Genomic DNA, 19,806 nt, shown 5'->3' with positions numbered 1-19,806 from the left:
CTTCGTAACCCGAAGTTTACCCTGGTAAAGGGAGCCAGAGAGCATGCGCAGCAAAATCCTACGGATTGCGCTACTCAAAAAACGTTACATGCAGCGTTCCCTCCGCTCAACGCAGCGTCAAAATAACGACACTGCGTCATGCAGCGGATGCAACGCAACACCATCCGTTGCTATCCGTAGCTAATAGAAGTCTATGAGGAATATAACGGTTTCCTGCAACGGTTACCGTAATCCCTCAAGAATGCTGATAGCAACGGAAGCCGTCCAACGCAAGTGTGAAAGTAGCCTAAGATATAGCAGAGCTGATAGCTCCCTAATTATGTTTGCACTCTGCTAACATTTCCATTTGTAGATATTGCACATGAGAATTCAGCACATAGAAGTGGTTTATATACTCACAAAGTGATGCACCTGTTATGTTCTGCTATTAGGAAGCTCTTAAGTGTTAATGAAGCAGCCCTGCTTTTCATACATGGCATACAGGTCACCTGCTAGAACCACATGACTGTGTCTCTGGGTTTAACAGGGAAGCAGAGGAGACATTTTGTCTTTGTGGGAGTTGATCTGGAGAAGCCGAGGGGGAAGGCAAGGGAGCAGCCATAGCTCGTGTAAATATATCAGAACCCAGAGCCTAAGCTGCAGATAATTGCATTATTAGGATTGTGCTTACCGGCAAAAAGAACAGCTGAGGAAGTAGTGCATCTGATGTATAACCATATGACTACCCTGGAAAGTAACTGTGATGGCTGAATAGGAATTGAGCCTCTGTGCGAGCATCATTCAGCTAGATGTACCTATGCAAACTTGCAACAAGTAAGGCTAAGTTCACACTTCCGTTGTTTTGCATCAGTCACAATCCGTAGCCTTGAGGAATTACGGTATCCTGCAAAATATTTTGCAGGAATCCTGTTTTCCCCCATAGGCTTCTATTAGTGACGGATTGTGACTGATGATGCTGCGTTGCATCCGCTGCGTTCCGGTCAGTCGTTTTTTAACTGACCGCCGGGCAGGAGCAACGCAGCATGTAACGTTTTTTGAGCAGCGCGATCCGTAGGATTTCGCTGCGCATGCGCTCTCTGGCTCCCCGCCCCCGTAACCAGGATAAACATCGCGTAACCAAGCAATGCACTTTGGTTGGTTATCCGATATTTACAGTGGTTACGGGTGCAGGGAGCCAGCACTAAGCTGGTATCCAAGATAAATATCGGGTAACCAAGCAAAAAGTTCTTTGCTTTTACCCGATATTTACCCTGGATACAGTGTGCAAGGAGGCTGACACTTCACCACTCGGCTCCGCCCCCTCCCGCACTCCGCATGTGTACACACACACACTCACTCACTCGTCCCCAGCCCTGCAGTCCCCGCGGCACTGACGTCCTCAGCTCCACGGCTCCACCCCCTCATGCTCCGCCCCCTCCCGCACTCCGCATGTACACACGCATGTAGACAAACACACATACACACACACACACACACTCACCTGTCCCCAGCCATGCAGACCGCGGCACTGACGTCCTCAGCTCCGCCCCCTGAACTCCGCCCCCCGAACTCCGTCCCCCCCGCACACAACGGAGTCCGACAAAGAAATTCTTTTCTTTGTCACCGTTGTCATCCGTTGTACAACGCATCAGTCAAGCAATGCATGTGACTGATGCAAAACAACGGAAGTGTGAACTTAGCCTAAATGTGTTGTTTTCTACTGCTCCACTGGCTTCCCTGTTTTCTGAATTAATTTGCACCACGTTACACCACACTGCCAGGAAAAAGAGGTAAATTGGGTGCTCCATGTTATCACAACCTCTTTTCCCTTTATTTGTTTAGTTCTTTTTGTCGCTGCAATGATGGTTTGGTAACTACCGCAGACCACATGGTTCATGGTACGGGACATATTTTTGGTATCATGAATAGGAGGATCCTGCTAAATTAAAGGTGTACTAAGAACCGCAGCCAATCTTTACCTCAGAGCTTGAGTATTAACAGTGAATGTCTAATGACTTTAGCGAGGGCGCGCACAGCACCAAAAACAAGCCCCACCTTCTTCATTGTACCATAGCCAATCACAGCAGAGTATGCCAAAAAAAAGTTAAAATTCCTGAGAACCCTTGGTGAGAAGAGATTCAGGTGGGAAATCAGAAAATCCCAGATGAGTGAAGGAGTGGATTTCTGAGGCCTTCAATAAGAATTACAGTACATGGACTTTGGGAAAGGGGAGATCATCCAGCACAACATCCCCACTTGCCCCATCGGCAAAAACACCGGCCCATCCCTCCATACATGTACCAACCGAAGAAGAAGTTAATCCAGCACATAGGCACAGACGTCAAAGACAGTAATAGTTCTTGGTTGGCACCACTAGTCCTCATGAGGAGGAAAGACGGAAACATCTACTACTGTGTAAACTATAGGAAGTTGAATAGTGGCACACAAAGGCATACCTCATGCCACATATTAAAGAGTCCTTCACAGCCTTAAAGTCAGCTGCATTCTTCACAACACTGGATCTGACCAGCCAATATTGGCAACTGCCTGTAGCACCAGATGACTGAGAGAAAACAGCCTTCACAACCTGTCATGCGATCTTCGGCTCTGCACGTGTCGCGGGCGGGGAGGAGGGTGTCAGCACACCGCGCTCACCCCTTCTGCTCGGGTCCGGCAGTTGCTCCTGGTGGCTCGAGCTGTGGGCCGGATCCCGGGGTGTCTCGAGCGAAACTCCTCGCCCGTGAGTGAAAAGGGGGGTGTTTGTTGGGGTTATAGTTCATGACGCCACCCACGGTTGTGGTGATTGCACCACCGCTGCTTTGGATGGGGATCCCGGGGATGGTGATGGGAGCAGCCAGGTGTTGTGTTGCCCCTCCGTGGGTAGGGGTTGGTGATCCCGGGGCCCAGTGGGGTGCAGGGGCGCAGGGGCAGCGCTGTGCCTTGCGGCACTGAGGTACTCACTCAGCCAGTAAACACGACACAGTTCTCGGTAAACAAACGGCTGGTTGGACGGGTCCCTCGGACGGTTCACGGTGCTGCGGTTCCCTGCAGTTAGCGGTGACGGTCTCTTCCCTGCACCTTTGAAATGTCTTGTGGTATTGGTGGATTCCCTCCGGTTACCCGCTCCCCGGCTGCAATCTGGGCCGGAGGAGCTCTACACTTTGCCCGCAGGCGCCGGCCCTGGGAAACTGGTGCCTTGGCGGTGGCGGTGTTTCCCCGTTGTGGTTGGACCTTTGCCGTCAATCAGGACTTGCTTGTTGGGAGATCTACGTCCCCTTCACTAACGGATTTAGCAATTTACAGCGACTCCAAGCCTTGCTGGGATCCGAAAGCCCCTGCTCTGGTACTGACTGCCCTTTGTATACTGCTCCAGGCCCTGGATACACACAGCCTCCGCGGCCCTTTCAGCAACCTCCAGACAGTCCCACTGCAGATCTTCACCGCTGACTGCTGACCTTGCTGTTCTGGCCCTACACAAAGCTGGGCTCTCAGGCTTTCTTTCTTTCTGTCACTTTACTGGCTTCTCTCCTTTACACTTCTCTACTTTCACCACTTTCACTTCTCCGTTTACTCTAGCCCTCTGCTAGACTTCACTCTGTCTTCACTCTTGCATGTCCCTAGCTGGACTCCTCACTCAAGCTCTCCCTGAGCTCTTCTGCACTCTAGCCCTGCCTGGGCTCTAACTCTCTGGTTCCTTCCTGCCTCCAGTGTTGTGAGCTCCTTGGTGGGCGGAGCCAACCGCCTGGCCCACCCCCTGGTGTGCATCATCAACCTCTGGAGGAAGGCAACAAGGATTTATGGTAGTGATGGGAAATCTAGTTCATTTTGGTGATTAGTTCACCATGAACTAGTTCACTGAAAAGATTAGTTCAAAAGATTAGCTCATTTAGTTCATCTAGTTCAGTATTTCTCTCCACGCTATCCTGAGGAGCTGATAGGAAATGCATCATGTGACCTGTGAACTAAATGAACTATATGAGCTGCTGAACTGAATGTTTTACTGAGAATGAATCAGGACGGTCTAGTTCAGTCTGATGCATCTCACTGAGCCCAGCAGCGCCCCCTGTGGTAGTGTAGAGTACTGACTCATAATGAATGTGTATGAGGGAGTGAGAAGCAGTTCAGCAGCCACCATTTTGAGAACAGAACAGGAGCCAGTGGTAAAGATTTTAGCAAGACTGATCTAGGCTACAGGAGGGTGATCCTCTACAGGAGGCTGATCCTCTACAGGAGGCTGATCCTATCACACAGACGGGTGAGGGGCATGAACCACACACACAAACACTCTCTCTCATACACACATATGAGCTGTGTCTGTCTACTGTGCAATTTCAGTTTTTATTAATATTATTATTACTATTCTATTTGTATTTGATGTGTGGTCTAGTGTTTTACTACTTTCTTTTCCAGCATCAGGGGCTATAAAGAGCCAGTGTGAGAGCAGGAGCCTCCTGGAGCTGTAGAGAATCACTCTCTGTCTCCTCACACTGCTGTTTAGTTCAGTATTTCTCTCCACCCTGTCCTATGAGCTGACAGGAAATACATCATGTGACCTGTGAACTAGATGAACTAGATGAGCTGCTGAACTAAATGTTCTACTGAGAATGACTCAGGACGGTCTAGTTCAATCTGATGCATCTCACTGAGCCCAGCAGCGCCCCATGTGGTAGTGTAGAGTACTGACCCATAATGAATGGGTATGAGGGAGCTGAGGAGCAGTTCAGCATTCACCATTTTGAGAACAGAACAGGAGCCAATGGTAAAGTTTTTAGCAAGACTGATCTTCTAGACTACAGGAGGCTGATCCTCTACAGGAGGCTGATCCTCTACAGGAGGCTGATCCTATCACACAGACAGGTGAGGGGCATAAACCACACACAGAAAAACTCTCTCATACACACATATGAGCTGTGTCTGTCTACTGTGCAATTTCAGTTTTTATTAATATTATTATTACTATTATATTTGTATTTGATGTGTGCTAGTGTTTTACTACCTTCAAGTGTGAGAGCAGGAGCCTCCTGGAGCTGTAGAGGATCACTCTCTGTCTCCTCCCACTCTAGTTCATAATGAACTAATCTCTGTCAGGATGGTGACTAGATGAACTAGTTCACTCTGAAGATTAGTTCATTTTGAACTACTCACTCACGAACTACCCATCACTAATTTATGGGTTAGCTGGTGTACCTGCAGGGAATGTGGGGTGCGTGTGTGTTGTTATCTGTGTCCCCTGGCTTGCCCAGGGCGACACACACGCATTTGATGGCATAGCGGTGGCAGACTCTGTTCACACTACAGAGTCTGACGATCAGGAAGGGCGTAATTCCTGATCAATTAGCAGTGTGCTAACTAATTGATTGGGGATTACACCCTTCCTGCCCTCCTCCTCCTTCTTTGCTTCTTCTATGTTTTTTTATTTGTGTGTTACTTAGGTCACACATCCGGTTTGAGCAGTGCGGCTCAATCCGGCTGTCAAACCTATGCAACAGACGAAAACACCGCATCCTTTGCATAAGTTTTTACATGCGGCCCGTCCGTTTTTTTCCGGTTGCGGCACGCTACTGAGCATGCGCAGTGGAAGAAACCGCATGCGGCGGCCAGATGCGTTTTTTTCCGCATCCGGCGCCTATAGGCATGCATTGAAAAATGCGGCGCGATGCGGGTTCTTTTGCCGGAGCAAAAAACGTTGCAGGCAACGTTCCATCCGGCCGCGGCATCGGCTAAATCTGCGGCAAAAACCGGACCAAACGCAAGCCCATGCGGCACAATACGGCACTAATGTAAGTCTATGCAAAAAAAAAACGAAACCGGCGCCAAAAAAATGGTTGCGGTTTTTCTGCATAGCGCCGTATTGTGCCGCAGAGGAAAAACCGGATGTGTGAAAGTAGCCTTACAGGTTTCTGCTGTCATGATTAAGAGCGAGATCGCACGAAACACGTGTAGACCGGAACCAACCTGTGTCTATGTTTATAAGCTTTTCTATGGAATCAATAAAGTGAAGATTTTATGAAGGGATTTTGCGGATGCTGGTTTTCTCTATATTGGACTCCCGTTTCACCTTTATACCAATGCTAGCAAGAAAGTTCTATGTGCTTTCCTTGCTCAAGTCCAAAATGGTAATGAGAAGGTGATTGTCACTCCCTCAGACCAACAGAATGGAATCCAAAGAACTACAGTTCTTTCAAACTTGAGTTCCTTGCATTGGTATGGGCAGTAACAGAGAAGTTCAAAGAGACCTTCATAGCCTTCACAGACAACAACCCGTTGTCACACCTGAACACAGCCCGTCTAGGAGCCCTAGAGCAGAGATTGGCATCAAGACTGGCAAATTATCTATTCACTATCAAATACAGAGCAGGGAGATCTAACAGAAATGCTGATGTGTTATCCTACCATCCTACTTGTCAAGAGCCTGAGGGTGATTAATGAGAAGAAGTGGACATACCAGATGTTCATCTGTTCTCTGAAAAGCAAGGTGCCTGGGTGTTGAGATGAGATCCTCAGCCTTTTATCTGATCAGCAAGAGCAACAGTTGGAGTCCAATGGATTTGTCTCCAGAGAGAGTAGAGTGCTGGATACTGTAAGGAACCTTCTCACCATGAGGAAAGGACTCCATAGTGACCAGTGCAGCTAGATAAACATTGAATTGACAAGACTCTGGGAACAGATAAAATAGCTAATTTGAAAGAGGTCTGTTGGTTCGAAGAACTATTGACCCAAATAACCATCAGCAAGTAGTCCAGATTATTGTACCAAGACAAGATGCCACCATTGGCCTAGAAGCCTATCACGACCAATTCAGACATTTTGCTTGCAACAACACTGAGGCCAACATCTGAGGCCCTGTGCGCACTTACCGGATTTTGCCGCGGATTTGCTGCATATTTCGCTGCAGAAAATGTTCATAACATCTCTGCAGTGGATCACCAGCAAAACCTATGGGAAAAGAAAATCCTGTGCGCACTGGGCGGAATTTGACAGCTGCATGTTTTGCATGTCAATTCTTTTCCGCACGTCGCTGCGGGATTTCACTCCATTGATTCCAATGTAATCGTAAAATCCCGCAGGGAATAACGCAGGCAGCAAATTCTGTGCGGTTCGCTGTGTTTTCCTGCGTTATTCCCTGCGGTATTTCGCGGTTTACCAGTGGTAATGTACATCGCTTGCCTGCGGTTTTGCAGGGAAGTGATGTCATTATGACAGGAAGAGGAAGCGGAGCAGAGTAAACACATACAGACATCACACACACAGACATCACACACAGACATAGAACACAGACACAGACATAGACATATGGAACACACATAGAAAGCAAACGGAAATATAGAAAACAAAGCACGTGGGCTCAGCTGTATATTTACCGTCCAGCCGAGGTAAGCACATAGCGGCGGCCCGGTATTCTCAGGCAGGGTTAATGTCCCCCGCCTCCCTCCCACCTCCCGCAGCCGAGAATATCAGCCGCAGCTGCCCCGGGACTGTCGCATGCATTATGCGACAGTACCGGAGTGTCCCCGGCTCTTCCTGCTGCCGTGATGCAGTGGCAGTCAGGGTAATACAAGGAGTTAATGGCGGCGGATCACCGCCATTAACTCCAGGCTTGATCATGGCAGCGTCTATGTGACAGCTGACATGATCAACCCGTAAGTAAAGTGAAAAAACACACACATCGAAAAATCCTTTATTTTAAATAAAACACAAATAAGCCTTGTTCACCCTTTTATTAACCCCTCCCGAAACAAAGCTCCGGCGTAATCCACAGCTCCGGCGTAATCCACAGGTCCTGCGCTGCTTACATCCAGCCGCGACTGACACACAGCGCTGAATGAATGCAGCCTCGCAGCGAGACAGCAGAGGTAATTACCGGTCATTTCCCACGGCCGGTAATGTGAACTCACTACCGACCGTGAGAAATGCAGCGATCTGTCCTCTATCTATCTATCCCTCTATCTATTCTTCTATTTGTATCTATCTATCTATCCCTCTATCCCTCTATCTATCTATCTATCTATCTATCTATCTCAGAAGGAAATTATTATTTTTTTTTTCAATGTGCTTTATTGCATTGAATGCAATAAAGCACACGTACCAACCCGCACGCGGCAAAACCGCAGCAATACCGCAAACAATACCGCAGTAAAACCGCAGCAAACCGCATGCGGTTTGCCGCGGTTTTTTACCGCGGGTGCGGTAATCTTTCAGTGCCTGCGGAATTTTCTTGAGAAAATTCCATTTTCCAGTGCGCACATAGCCTGAAGGAGATTCTATTGGATCAGTATGAGAAGCGACATGTAGAAATGGTACCATGAATAGAGTTGAGCGAACCTTAGGCTCGAGGCTCGGGAAAAGACGTGAAACTCAGCCCGGTGAGTATAGCGCTGTGCTTGTATCTGAGTGATTACCTGCATTATGTGCACTACGAGATGTGTTTCTTCAGCTCAAATTTGGCTTTCATTCAGCGTTCTAAGATATGTTTTGTTCACGGAGATTTAAAAAAAAAAAACAAAAAAAAAAACAACCACAACAACGCTCATCCACCTCTCAAGATGTTTTGCTATGGGACATGCAAAACACTTCCGGAGGTGGGTGGGCGGTGTTTATTGTTTTTGTTTTTTTTGTTTGTTTTTTTAAATCTCTGTGAACAAAACATCTTAACAGGAATATAGAGGTAATACCTCTATCTACAGTGCATAATATAGGATTCACCAATCACAACTGGTGAAGTCACAGCTCACCTTCTCCTCCTGTACAATGGCTGATAACACGTCTATATAAAGTAGATATCACAGGCTCAACCATTCACAAAAGGTGAAGTCACAGCTCACCTCCCCCCTCCCTTCAAAATGACCTGTGTCAGAATTACAACATGCCCACAAATATGGGTAAAGAACGGTTGCTAAAAATGTTGAAGTGACGAGTAGGAAGTTGGACTGTAAGAGTATGTGGCTTGATGTTCAGTGTAAAATTAACAGATTTTTTTTATAATCGCTAGAGCTGTGAAAAATAGATCTCAAAAATGTAAAAAATTCCTACAACATAAAACATGATTTAAACAATAGATTGTTTTCTGTTTACACATTCCCTTTAAAATGAAGCACAGCGTATGATCATTTGCCATGGAGCTATGTGGTGTGCCCAGCCATCACCCTGCATTGCAACATACTACGGTAGTAAAAAAAGACATGGCCGCACATCCAAAAATCATCAGGTGATCTGATGCTGCTAGGCAAAATTTAAATACCTTAACATGAGGTTCTTGATGTAACATTCTGATCAGACTGTATGAAGCCACTGCCATATCACCTCTGATTGGGTCCCTAACTTTAATGACTTAAAGGGAACCTGTCATCAGAAATTTCGCCTAAAACCTAACAGATTCCCCCTCTGCAGCTCCTGGGCTGCATTCTATAAAGGTCCCTGTTATGATTGTGCCCACTTTCTGACCGAAAAAAAGTGTTTATAAAGTTGTACCTTTTTGGCTTCTGATTCTGTAAATCCGTCACGGGGGCGGGCTGCCTGATGGCCGTTATTCTGCCCCCTGGTTCTGTATGCCGCCCCCATCGCTGATTTCAATACTTCTGGACGCCGCCCACTGCTCCAGCCATCCCCGCGCATGCCCAGTGCTCATCTCTCGGGGATGAGCACTGTGCCCAGCGTCACCGCTGGTGACGTGCACGCAGGGTTAAGATTATGGGCGGTGCTGTGATGTTTATTCCTAAGCAACCGCCCATAATCGCGGGGCCGCGCTTTTCCCCTCGGCCTGCTTCGTTCTGCGCAAGCGCGTTGCTGGCCGAAGCAGGCCGAGGGGAAAAGCGCGGCCCCGCGATTATGGGCGGTTGCTTAGGAATAAACATCACAGCACCGCCCATAATCTTAACCCTGCGTGCACGTCACCAGCGGTGACGCTGGGCACAGTGCTCATCCCCGAGAGATGAGCACTGGGCATGCGCGGGGATGGCTGGAGCAGTGGGCGGCGTCCAGAAGTATTGAAATCAGCGATGGGGGCGGCATACAGAACCAGGGGGCAGAATAACGGCCATCAGGCAGCCCGCCCCCGTGACGGATTTACAGAATCAGAAGCCAAAAAGGTACAACTTTATAAACACTTTTTTTCGGTCAGAAAGTGGGCACAATCATAACAGGGACCTTTATAGAATGCAGCCCAGGAGCTGCAGAGGGGGAATCTGTTAGGTTTTAGGCGAAATTTCTGATGACAGGTTCCCTTTAAAGGTGCAGTGATGTGTGCCAACCACCATCGCTGTGACAATGCACCAGCAGGGCAGGTGACCTGGTGCCTCACAGCGCCCATGCTGCATGGCTGAGTCCCCATGACTCCAGGCCCCACTGACACAAAACCACCGCAAAAATGACTGCCACACAGCACAAAGACCTTGGGAAAGGAGCTGAATAACTCAGGCTGCTTTCACACCTCCGTTTTTTCCTGTGCGGCACAATCCGGCACTTTGCAGGAAAAACGCAACCGTTTTTTTTTGCTGCCGGTTGCGTTTTTCCTGCATAGACTTTAATTAGTGCCCCATTGTGCCGCATGGGCTTGCGTTCTGTCCGTTTTTTGCCGCATGCGGCAGATTTAGCCGATGCGGCAGCCGGATGGAATGTTGCCTGGCACGTTTTTTTGTGCGGCAAAAAAAAACGCATCGCATTTTTTTCAATGCATGCCTATGGATGCCGGATGCGGCAAAAACCGCATCCGGCCGCCACATGCAGTTTTTGCCACTGCGCATGCTCAGTAGCATGCCGCAAGCGGCAAAAACCGGACGGGCCGCATGTAAAAAACTTATGCAAAGGATGCGGCTTTTTCGCCGCATCCGTTGCATAGGTTTTAGAGCCGGACTGGCCAGCTCTGCACCTACCGGATGTGTACAGCTTCTTTCACTGAGTGCTAGTGCTGTGTGGTGGTCATTGCAGTGGTCATACCTCCCAACTTTTAAAGAAGGGAAAGAGAGGCAAAGTTTGCGGCGCACAACGCGCGCCACGGCAATTTTTTAGGCCATGCCCCCTAACCACACAAAATTCACAAACAGCCACACCCATATCGACTCCACACCCATCCAGCAAACTGAAACTGCAGAAGCTGTGCGTGATCACTGTGAGCCGCCACAGATCAGCAATGTGCAGAACAGGCAGGGAGTTAACTACAGGATGTGCAGGCAGCTAGGACCCAGGAGGAGAGCTGAACAGGGTGTGCAGGCAGCTAGGACCCAGAAGGAGAGCTGAACAGGGTGTGCAGGCAGCTAGGACCCAGGAGGAGAGCTGAACAGGGTGTGCAGGCAGCTAGGACCCAGAAGGAGAGCTGAACAGGGTGTGCAGGCAGCTAGGACCCAGAAGGAGAGCTGAACAGGATGTGCAGGCAGCTAGGACCCAGAAGGAGAGCTGAACAGGATGTGCAGGCAGCTAGGACCCAGGAGGAGAGCTGAACAGGGTGTGTAGGCAGCTAGGACCCAGGAGGAGAGCTGAACAGGGTGTGCAGGCAGCTAGGAACCAGGAGGAGAGCTGAACAGGGTATGCAGGCAGCTAGGACCCAGGAGGAGAGCTGAACAGGTTGTGCAGGCAGCTAGGAACCAGGAGGAGAGCTGGACAGGGGGTGCAGGCAGCTAGGACCCAGGAGGAGAGCTGAACAGGGTGTGCAGGCAGCTAAGACCCAGAAGGAGAGCTGAACAGGGTGTGCAGGCAGCTAAGACCCAGGAGGAGAGCTGAACAGGGTGTGCAGGCAGCTAGGAACCAGGAGGAGAGCTGAACAGGGTATGCAGGCAGCTAGGACCCAGGAGGAGAGCTGAACAGGTTGTGCTGGCAGCTAGGACCCAGGAGGAGAGCTGAACAGGGTGTGCAGGCAGCTAGGACCCAGGAGGAGAGCTGAACAGGGTATGCAGGCAGCTAGGACCCAGGAGGAGAGCTGAACAGGGTGTGCAGGCAGCTAGGAACCAGGAGGAGAGCTGAACAGGGTATGCAGGCAGCTAGGACCCAGGAGGAGAGCTGAACAGGGGGTGCAGGGAGCTAGGACCCAGGAGGAGAGCTGAAGAGGGTTTGCAGGAAGCTAGAACCCAGGAGGAGAGCTGAACAGGGGGTGCAGGGAGCTAGGACTCAGGAGGAGAGATGAACAGGGTGTGCAGGCAGCTAGGACCCAGGAGAAGAGCTGAACAGGGTGTGCAGGCAGCTAGGACACAGGAGGAGAGCTGAACAGGGTGTGCAGGCAGCTAGGACCCAGGAGGAGAGCTGAACAGGGGGTGCAGGGAGCTAGGACCCAGGAGGAGAGCTGAACAGGGTGTGCAGGCAGCTAGGACCCAGGAGGAGAGCTGAACAGGGTGTGCAGGCAGCTAGGACCCTGGAGGAGAGCTGAACAGGGTGTGCAGGCAGCTAGGACCCAGGAGGAGAGCTGAACAGGGGGTGCAGGGAGCTAGGACCCAGGAGGAGAGCTGAACAGGGTGTGCAGGCAGCTAGGACCCAGGAGGAGAGCTGAACAGGGGGTGCAGGCAGCTAGGACCCAGGAGGAGAGCTGAACAGGGGGTGCAGGCAGCTAGGACACAGGAGGAGATATAGGGAGAGAAGCTCCGCGTCACCGATAAAGTAGGTGCTCTAGGGTAAAAATTAGCACATGAAAAAAGGGTAACCCCGGCACACTACAACTCCCAGAAAAAAAGCAAAATGCAAAAAGTTGTATGCAATATTTTTATTAACACAATAGTTCCTTGAATGCTTTTTTTCAGAAAAAATGAATGTAGTCCAACAAACTGGACGTTTCGGCCACAGGCCTTCGTCAACATGGACTATTATCTGATAAATACACAAGAATTACAGTCAAAATTACATCCATAAATAAAATGAAAAAGTTTTTTTCTGCCTGCCAACATCATTTCTACTAACAGACAAGGACACAGGAGGAGAGCTGAACAGGGTGTGCAGGCAGCTAGGACCCAGGAGGAGGGCTGTGCAGGGAGCTAGGACCCAGGGGGAGAGCTGAACAGGGTGTGCAGGCAGCTAGGACCCAGGAGGAGAGCTGTGCAGGGAGCTAGGACCCAGGGGGAGAGCTGAACAGGGTGTGCAGGCAGCTAGGACCCAGGAGGAGAGCTGAACAGGGTGTGCAGCTAATGTTCACACATCAGTTTTTTGCCATAAGGCGCAATCCGGCAGAAACAGGAAAAAACGCATCCAGTGACTGTTGCCGCCAGATGCGTTTTTTCCCCCATAGACTTTTATTAGCGTTGGATTGCGTCAGATGGCCTTGCGTTCCATCCGGTTTTCGCTGGATCCGGTAAAATTTGCTTGTCCGTCAGCCGGATGGAACGCTGAGGTGAACTGTTTTTTGTCTGGCAAAACAACAAATCGCACCGGATCCGGCACCGTACGACGTGCTTTATAATGGCAGCCTATGGACGCCGAATGCGGGGTCATCCGTCATATGCCGAAAGCCGGCGCCAGTTTCCGTTTTTTGTTTCTGGGCATGCCCAGACGGTGTGTAAATAGTCTCTCTCTTTCTGTCGGTCGGTCCGTCGGTCTCTCTCTCTGTCAGTCAGTCTCTCCCTCCCTCCTTTATACTCACCGATCACCGTCGCGGCACTGCACGGCTTTCACACTTCTCTTTTGAAAATGCCGGCCGCTCATTATTCCATCTAGTATTCACTGCTTACCCCGCCCACTGGCGCCTATGATTGGTTGCAGTCAGACACCCCCCCACGCTGTCTCACTGCAACTGTGGCGCCCCTGAGGCTACTGTCGCCACAGAGATATTGCACCTCAGCCAGAGGTGTGGTATCCCATCCTGGGTAAGAATGGGGTCCACTACCGGTGTACAGACTAAACTTGCACACACCAATTGGTAGGCATACACTGGGTCAGGGATAGTGGCAGCAACCCCCTTAGGCTATGTGCGCACGTTGCGTACAAGCCCTGCAGAAATTTCTGCAGCGATCTGAAGAGCACATGTGCGCTTTAGATCGCTGCAGAAATGTCCGTAGTGAGCGCCGATTCCATGCGCTCTGCCTGCAGCTCCTGCCATAGACAGAGCAGGAGCTGCCGGCAAAGCGCAGGAAAGAAGTGACATGTCACTTCTTTTTGCGCAGCGCTTCGGGTTTCGGGTAGTGCACTCCGCTCTGTAATGCTCACATCACGTGTTAGGATGGTAGGAGGGAAAAGCAGCGAGCTGGGGAGAGGGTGGGCAGAGCCACGGGATACATAGCTCCCGTGCGGGGCAATGGGACAAACCCTAGCCATGGGGGGCTCAGCCTTGCAGTATGGGTGTGGTGAGGCACCAGGTCACCTGCCCTGCTGATGCATTGCTGTTACTGCGGTGGTTGGCACACGGCGCTGCACATTTAAGGCATAGATTAGGGACCCACTCAGAGGTTTGTCGTGATGTGGCAGTGGGCTTCATACAGTCTGGTCAGAATATTAAACCATGAACCTCATGTTCAGGTATTTAATTTTTGCCTAGCGGTATTGGATCAAAGTATGTCTTTGGGTTGTGTGAGTCATGTCTTTTTCTCCATTTGTGCCCAGTCATCACCCTGTGTGTGGCAGTGTGTCTCTTAGCCGATCGCTGAAAGGCATTGGGTATATCAGGCACGCTTCCACTAGGGGAAGGGCCTTTTCAACACCATTTGTTCTGTTGGTCACTTGTTCTCTGTCTAGTTAGTTGTCATATCACCCACTCGCCTGTTCTGTCTGTTCCGATCCTGTCTGTTCTGATTCTGTTCCAGTCCTGTCTACCCTGTCAGTCCTGCTCCTGTCTACACCCGGTCCTAGCCCTTCCTGCCTGTTAGAGCCTGGTTCTAGTCTTGTCCCTGCCTGTACCTGGTCCCAGCCCGTCCTGACTGTTGGCACCTGGTTTCAGTCCTGTTCCTACCTGTACCTGGTCCCTGTCAGTCCTGCCCTGTTGGTGCTAGAGACTCTGCCTGTCTGTAATGTCCATGCCATCTGCCTGGCTAGTGACTCAGCTTGTCCATCCTGCCCTGTTGGTGCTAGAGACTCTGCCTGCCTGTCTGGTCTGTGTCATCTGCCTGCCTAGTGACTGCATGTCCATCCTGAATGTGCTGTCTGCCTCAGCTACCCTAGTGGTCCCTGACTGCACTTGAAACTCTTTCCCGTCTGCTCCTGTGTCCGCCCCTGTCCTGGGGGTCAGCTGCCTCAGTCCAGGACTTTACCCCATGAAATAGTAGGTCTGGGGTCTCCCTGTGGTCCAATGGGTCTATTTTTTTCTCACCGCAGCACCACCGTGCCCAGTCGTCGCCCCGTGTGTGGCGTGCCCAGTCGTCGTCCCGTGTGTAGCGTGCCCAGTCGTCGTCCCATGTGTGGCGTGCCCAGTCGTCGCCCCGTGTGTGGCGTGCCCAGTCGTCGCCCCGTGTGTGGCGTGCCCAGTCGTCGCCCCGTGTGTGGCGTGCCCAGTCGTCGCCCCGTGTGTGGCGTGCCCAGTCGTCGCCCCGTGTGTGGCGTGCCCAGTCGTCGCCCCGTGTGTGGCGTGCCCAGTCGTCGCCCCGTGTGTGGCGTGCCCAGTCGTCGCCCCGTGTGAGGCGTGACCCAGTCGTCGGCCCATGTGAAGCGTGCCCAGTCGTCGCCCCGACTTGAGACTTCTATACCAAACTTGACAATGAAATCAAAAGGCTGCAAAAAAAGTATTTTAAAACATTTAAAATGCATCTTTCATTAGATTTTTTTCATTAAATTGAGTACATCCTCCAATTACCACTGATTCTGGAACAGTTTTTCTCTTCTTGTGTGTCCCCCAACATTCCAAACTTATGGTGCAAATTTTACCTTCAACCAACAGGGCGTGTATCATAGAACTTCTCTGTGGGCGTTTGCTCCTATGACACCAGCCAATCAAAACATGGCTACACCCATAGAGACATTCTGTGATATACGCCCAGTTGGTTAAAGAGAAACATTGCAATAATATTACAGGGAGACATAACATTAGAATGAGGGGCACAGAAGAAAAACTGTTCTGGAATTAGTGCAACAGTAGAAATTGGAGGAGTTAGTAAATTAAAAAATAAAATTAAAATAAATACTTTGAATGGTCCTTTATTTTAAAAAAAAAATCAGATTTTTTTTTTTCGCCTCACAAAACAACTCCATGTGAACATACCCTAAGTCCTTGCATGACTGGATCTATTTTCAATCCATCTCAGATCGAGGCCTATGAGATTGTAGGGGCCATGGAGTTCTACAGAGCCCCCAGACACCTTCTACAATAACTGTGATCAGTCAATCACATTCTGAAGTGGTTTTAGCACTATACATTTTTTATACACTTCAGAAGTTTTATTTCATGGACCATTTTGGACCAGACCCTTTATTCTCGGAAGCCACAGTCCATAGTCAACTCACATTAATGGCTGGTCTACTATGACAATTATTATGGTCATGCAAGATTCCCACTCATTACATTTTTATGGCCATCAGGCTGCCACCCACATGACCTCAGATTTGTGTCTGGTACATGATACATTGACTGTAGAAGATACTCATTTAATAAATAATCAAAATTTACGCCAGTATTATCACAATGATATAGGAATATGAGGAATACCTGCAGACTTATGGAAATGTAAGGTGGGTCATCTGAAGATGGATACTGTAAAACTCTTGAACACATCTTCGAAGAATCTTTTGTTCCTGAAGGGTGAACTTGAAAATGTGTTGTCCCCTCGATATCATCCTTGGTGACTGTTGAAAAATGATTCTCGTTTGTTTCTTGAAGGTCATTGCTAGACCTCTGAGAAAATGATCTGTGCAACATCTTGGTAGTCATTACCTTTACCGGCCTCCGTACTGCTGGTTCAGCTTTAAGATTCTCAACAGTTATTGTACATTCGGCTGCCTTATTGTCATCAGTGTCATCCAGACTTGATGTTGGACTTTCCTCACCACTTGTCCCACGAACAAGATCTCTAATTTTCCTTCTCATACGTGGAGATCTATTTCCAATATGGTTTGGCATCCAAAACTCTTTGCCAACATTGAGGTCATCACCATATGGTTTGTAACCACCAATGGTCACGCTTGGTTGATCAGATATCAAAGTCTGGCCAGAGTTTAGTCGTGAGGGTACATATTCAATGGGCATTATTTGTCTGGTTGCTAAGTGCACGGTATATTTTTCAGAAACTAACATTTGCACAAACCCTAAATCACTGGACTTTGGTCTTCCAACTAAAATTAGTAGCAGCATATCATTAAGAAAACAAAGTCCTTTAGCTTTTTCATTCTCTTCCAGTCGAATTTGTTGAATATTGGGCATACATGATGGAGCAATGGGATAAATCAACACTAGGTTGCAAGTGTTAGATGCTACAGCAACTCTTTCGCAACGGGAATCGAGAGCTACGATGTCTGGGGAGGAGATACCTGGTATTGCCACTTTTCTAGTGGTGGTTGAGTTCTTCTCAAATGTTATAAGCAAGAGATTTGACAATTCTGACCTGTTTTCACCCGATATGCTCCTCTGTTTTAAGTTAATGAGTGGACTGGGATCAGACTTACGATGTCTGGCAAGGATCTGAGACATTTCTGATGGCATTAATGATGTGACCTTCAACATGTCAACTGGCTCTGATTTACCTGAATCAATAGAGACCCTCCTGTTGTTCCTGTTTAATTCTTCATCCAACATAAGCAGAGAAGATTGGAAAGTAGATCCTTCAGGATCCTTGTTATGGATGTATGGAGTTTTCACTGACGTTTCAGTAGTCACAACCACTTGGTAATCCATAATGGGTTGAAGTGCAACGATTGAAGCATCTATATTAAATATAGGGCAAAAGGAACAAGGACTTAAGGTTTTTTGGTTATCGTTCCAAATGTAGGAGTGAAGAGAGTCCTCCATGGCTACAACAACCCGACTACCATCTTTTGTCCAGCAAGCACATCGAATGACACTACTACATGTAATGTCCGCCTTAACACTACTACTGCTATTAGAGACTGTATACAAAACTGTGACATCCCTTTTTGTTACTACAGCTAAAATGTCTTTTTTTGGGTGCCATATGGATCCTTGGGGTAGAACAGGAAGAGGATCTCCATACTCACAGGTCTGGGAGACAACCAGTTTGTTCTTTTCCAAGGGGTTGTAGTAAAGCTGCCATATAGTGACATGTTTCTTATGTTGAACAGCCAACAATGCTGGAGTATCATTTGCAGGTGCCCAAAATAGGCCATGAACATGTTCAAATTGTCCGATAACCACAGAGCTGCCAAATTCTGCTTCGTCCTTTTGGAGGTGCAAAGCTGTAAGGATGACCTGTTTTCCATCTGTCCAAGCTAAACCATGGATGGTGTGAATGGCCTGATGAAGAGCATTCATCCCACATCTCAGAAGTTTTGCTCGTCCCAAGTCCATGTTTCGTTCTTGTATCAGAAGTGAGAAGACACAATAATTTTTAAGGACTCATTTCTTCAAAGCAAGTTGATGTCTGAATGCTTGAGAACCACACACTTCAGTTGCTACGTAGTAGAACCAGGTCCCATGTTGTCCTTGTAACAAGCCACCACGACTTCTGTAGTGTAGACCTCCTTACCAACATATTCTGCCGTGTTTACGTTTATCCCTGGAAGACTTAAACCCCTGAAGAATCAAAGAAGGTTTAGCTTATTACGTCTTACTTAGGAAGTAAAGCTGTCTGCCCCTCTCTAAATATAACTTTTTAATACATTTAACCCCTTGTAGAAGAAGATAAGAGATTATGACATAACCCACCAGCAGAAGTCAGGAGGTAATGTGAGTTTCCATGAAGATCCCTTTAGTTCTTCAACTAAATTAACAAAAGAGGTCAAGTATTAATCCTCTGCTTCAAGATAAAGCTCAATTTCTGAAGTTATACAGAGTTCAATAGGTGCTCTCTCCTGGGTAAAAAAGATATATAAATTTATTTATAAAAAGCTGTATAGTTCTTTTATTTTACGGAATTGGATTTGACTGCTGCTATTTTTACTTTTGTGTGGATCAAAGAGAATATTCAATCACTATCCTGAAGCTTCCACCCAGCAATACTATTGAGATTTCCTCATCTCATACAATTTATTGAAACAAAAGCCGACAGCAGCGGTGGGTATAGTCCCCCCCCAAAAAAATGTAAATGTCTCAATGACTTGTCATGTGGCCTCGAGCATCAATTACAGCTGACAACGACATCTGTAGTTCACAAGTGGATTTATTGTCTGCGGAGGCATGGAATCCCACTATTCTAGAAGAGCAGCCCTCAGGTCGTTGAGGTTCTGGGGTACAGAGTTATGGCCTCTACACGACAACTCAGCTGATATCATAGTTTTTCTATGGGATTCAGGTCTGGAGAAAGTGTAGGCCGCTCCATCTGAGATCCCCCAGTCTCCAGCAGACGTTCCCTAATGATGTGACCTCAATGTCCTGGTGCATTGTTGTCTATGAAGATGACATCAGACCTGTGTTGTTCATGCAAAGGCCCAATGACTGGATTAATGAGGTTATTCAAGTAGTAGAGGCTGTCACTGTACCATTCACAAAGTGTAGTGTTGTTCTGTATTAATAATAATCTTTATTTCTATAGTGCCAATGAAGCACCCCATGGGGCCGGGGTTTCTTTTACTCATCACCGAGCCGGTGATGAAGGAGGGTTTTTGGGGGATGTCACAGCGGCCTGGCCCAGCTTCGTGGCCCCGAGGTGTCCACGAAATGCAGAGGGAGATGTGAAGGAGGGGAGATTGTGGGGGTATTTATCTTGTGACGCCACCTGTGGTATGCGGCTAGGAGGGGAGCCGCCTCTGTGGGATGTCGCTCTCCTCCAGGGCAGATGGTAACGCAGCTCGGGTGTTTGAACTCTCCACAGGTAGAGCTATTTC

General features: G+C 48.5%; 1 protein-coding gene across 1 annotated transcript in view; it reads right to left on the bottom strand.

Annotated features, from left to right (window-relative positions):
- Positions 1-18,343, bottom strand: part of LOC142295703 (WD repeat and coiled-coil-containing protein-like) — a 29,409-nt gene extending 11,066 nt beyond the window's left edge. Inside the window, exon 1 of the mRNA XM_075338799.1 lies at positions 16,520-18,343. Coding sequence (XP_075194914.1) covers positions 16,520-18,331 — 1,812 coding nt within the window. The 5' untranslated portion in view covers positions 18,332-18,343. The remainder of the gene's footprint in view (positions 1-16,519) is intronic.
- Positions 18,344-19,806: the final 1,463 nt, after the last annotated feature.

Source organism: Anomaloglossus baeobatrachus, chromosome 3 (genome assembly GCF_048569485.1).
Source record: "Anomaloglossus baeobatrachus isolate aAnoBae1 chromosome 3, aAnoBae1.hap1, whole genome shotgun sequence".
NCBI lineage: Eukaryota > Metazoa > Chordata > Amphibia > Anura > Aromobatidae > Anomaloglossus > Anomaloglossus baeobatrachus.
The sequence above is the reverse complement of the archived record's forward strand: the minus strand, read 5'-3'. Positions and strand labels throughout refer to the sequence as shown.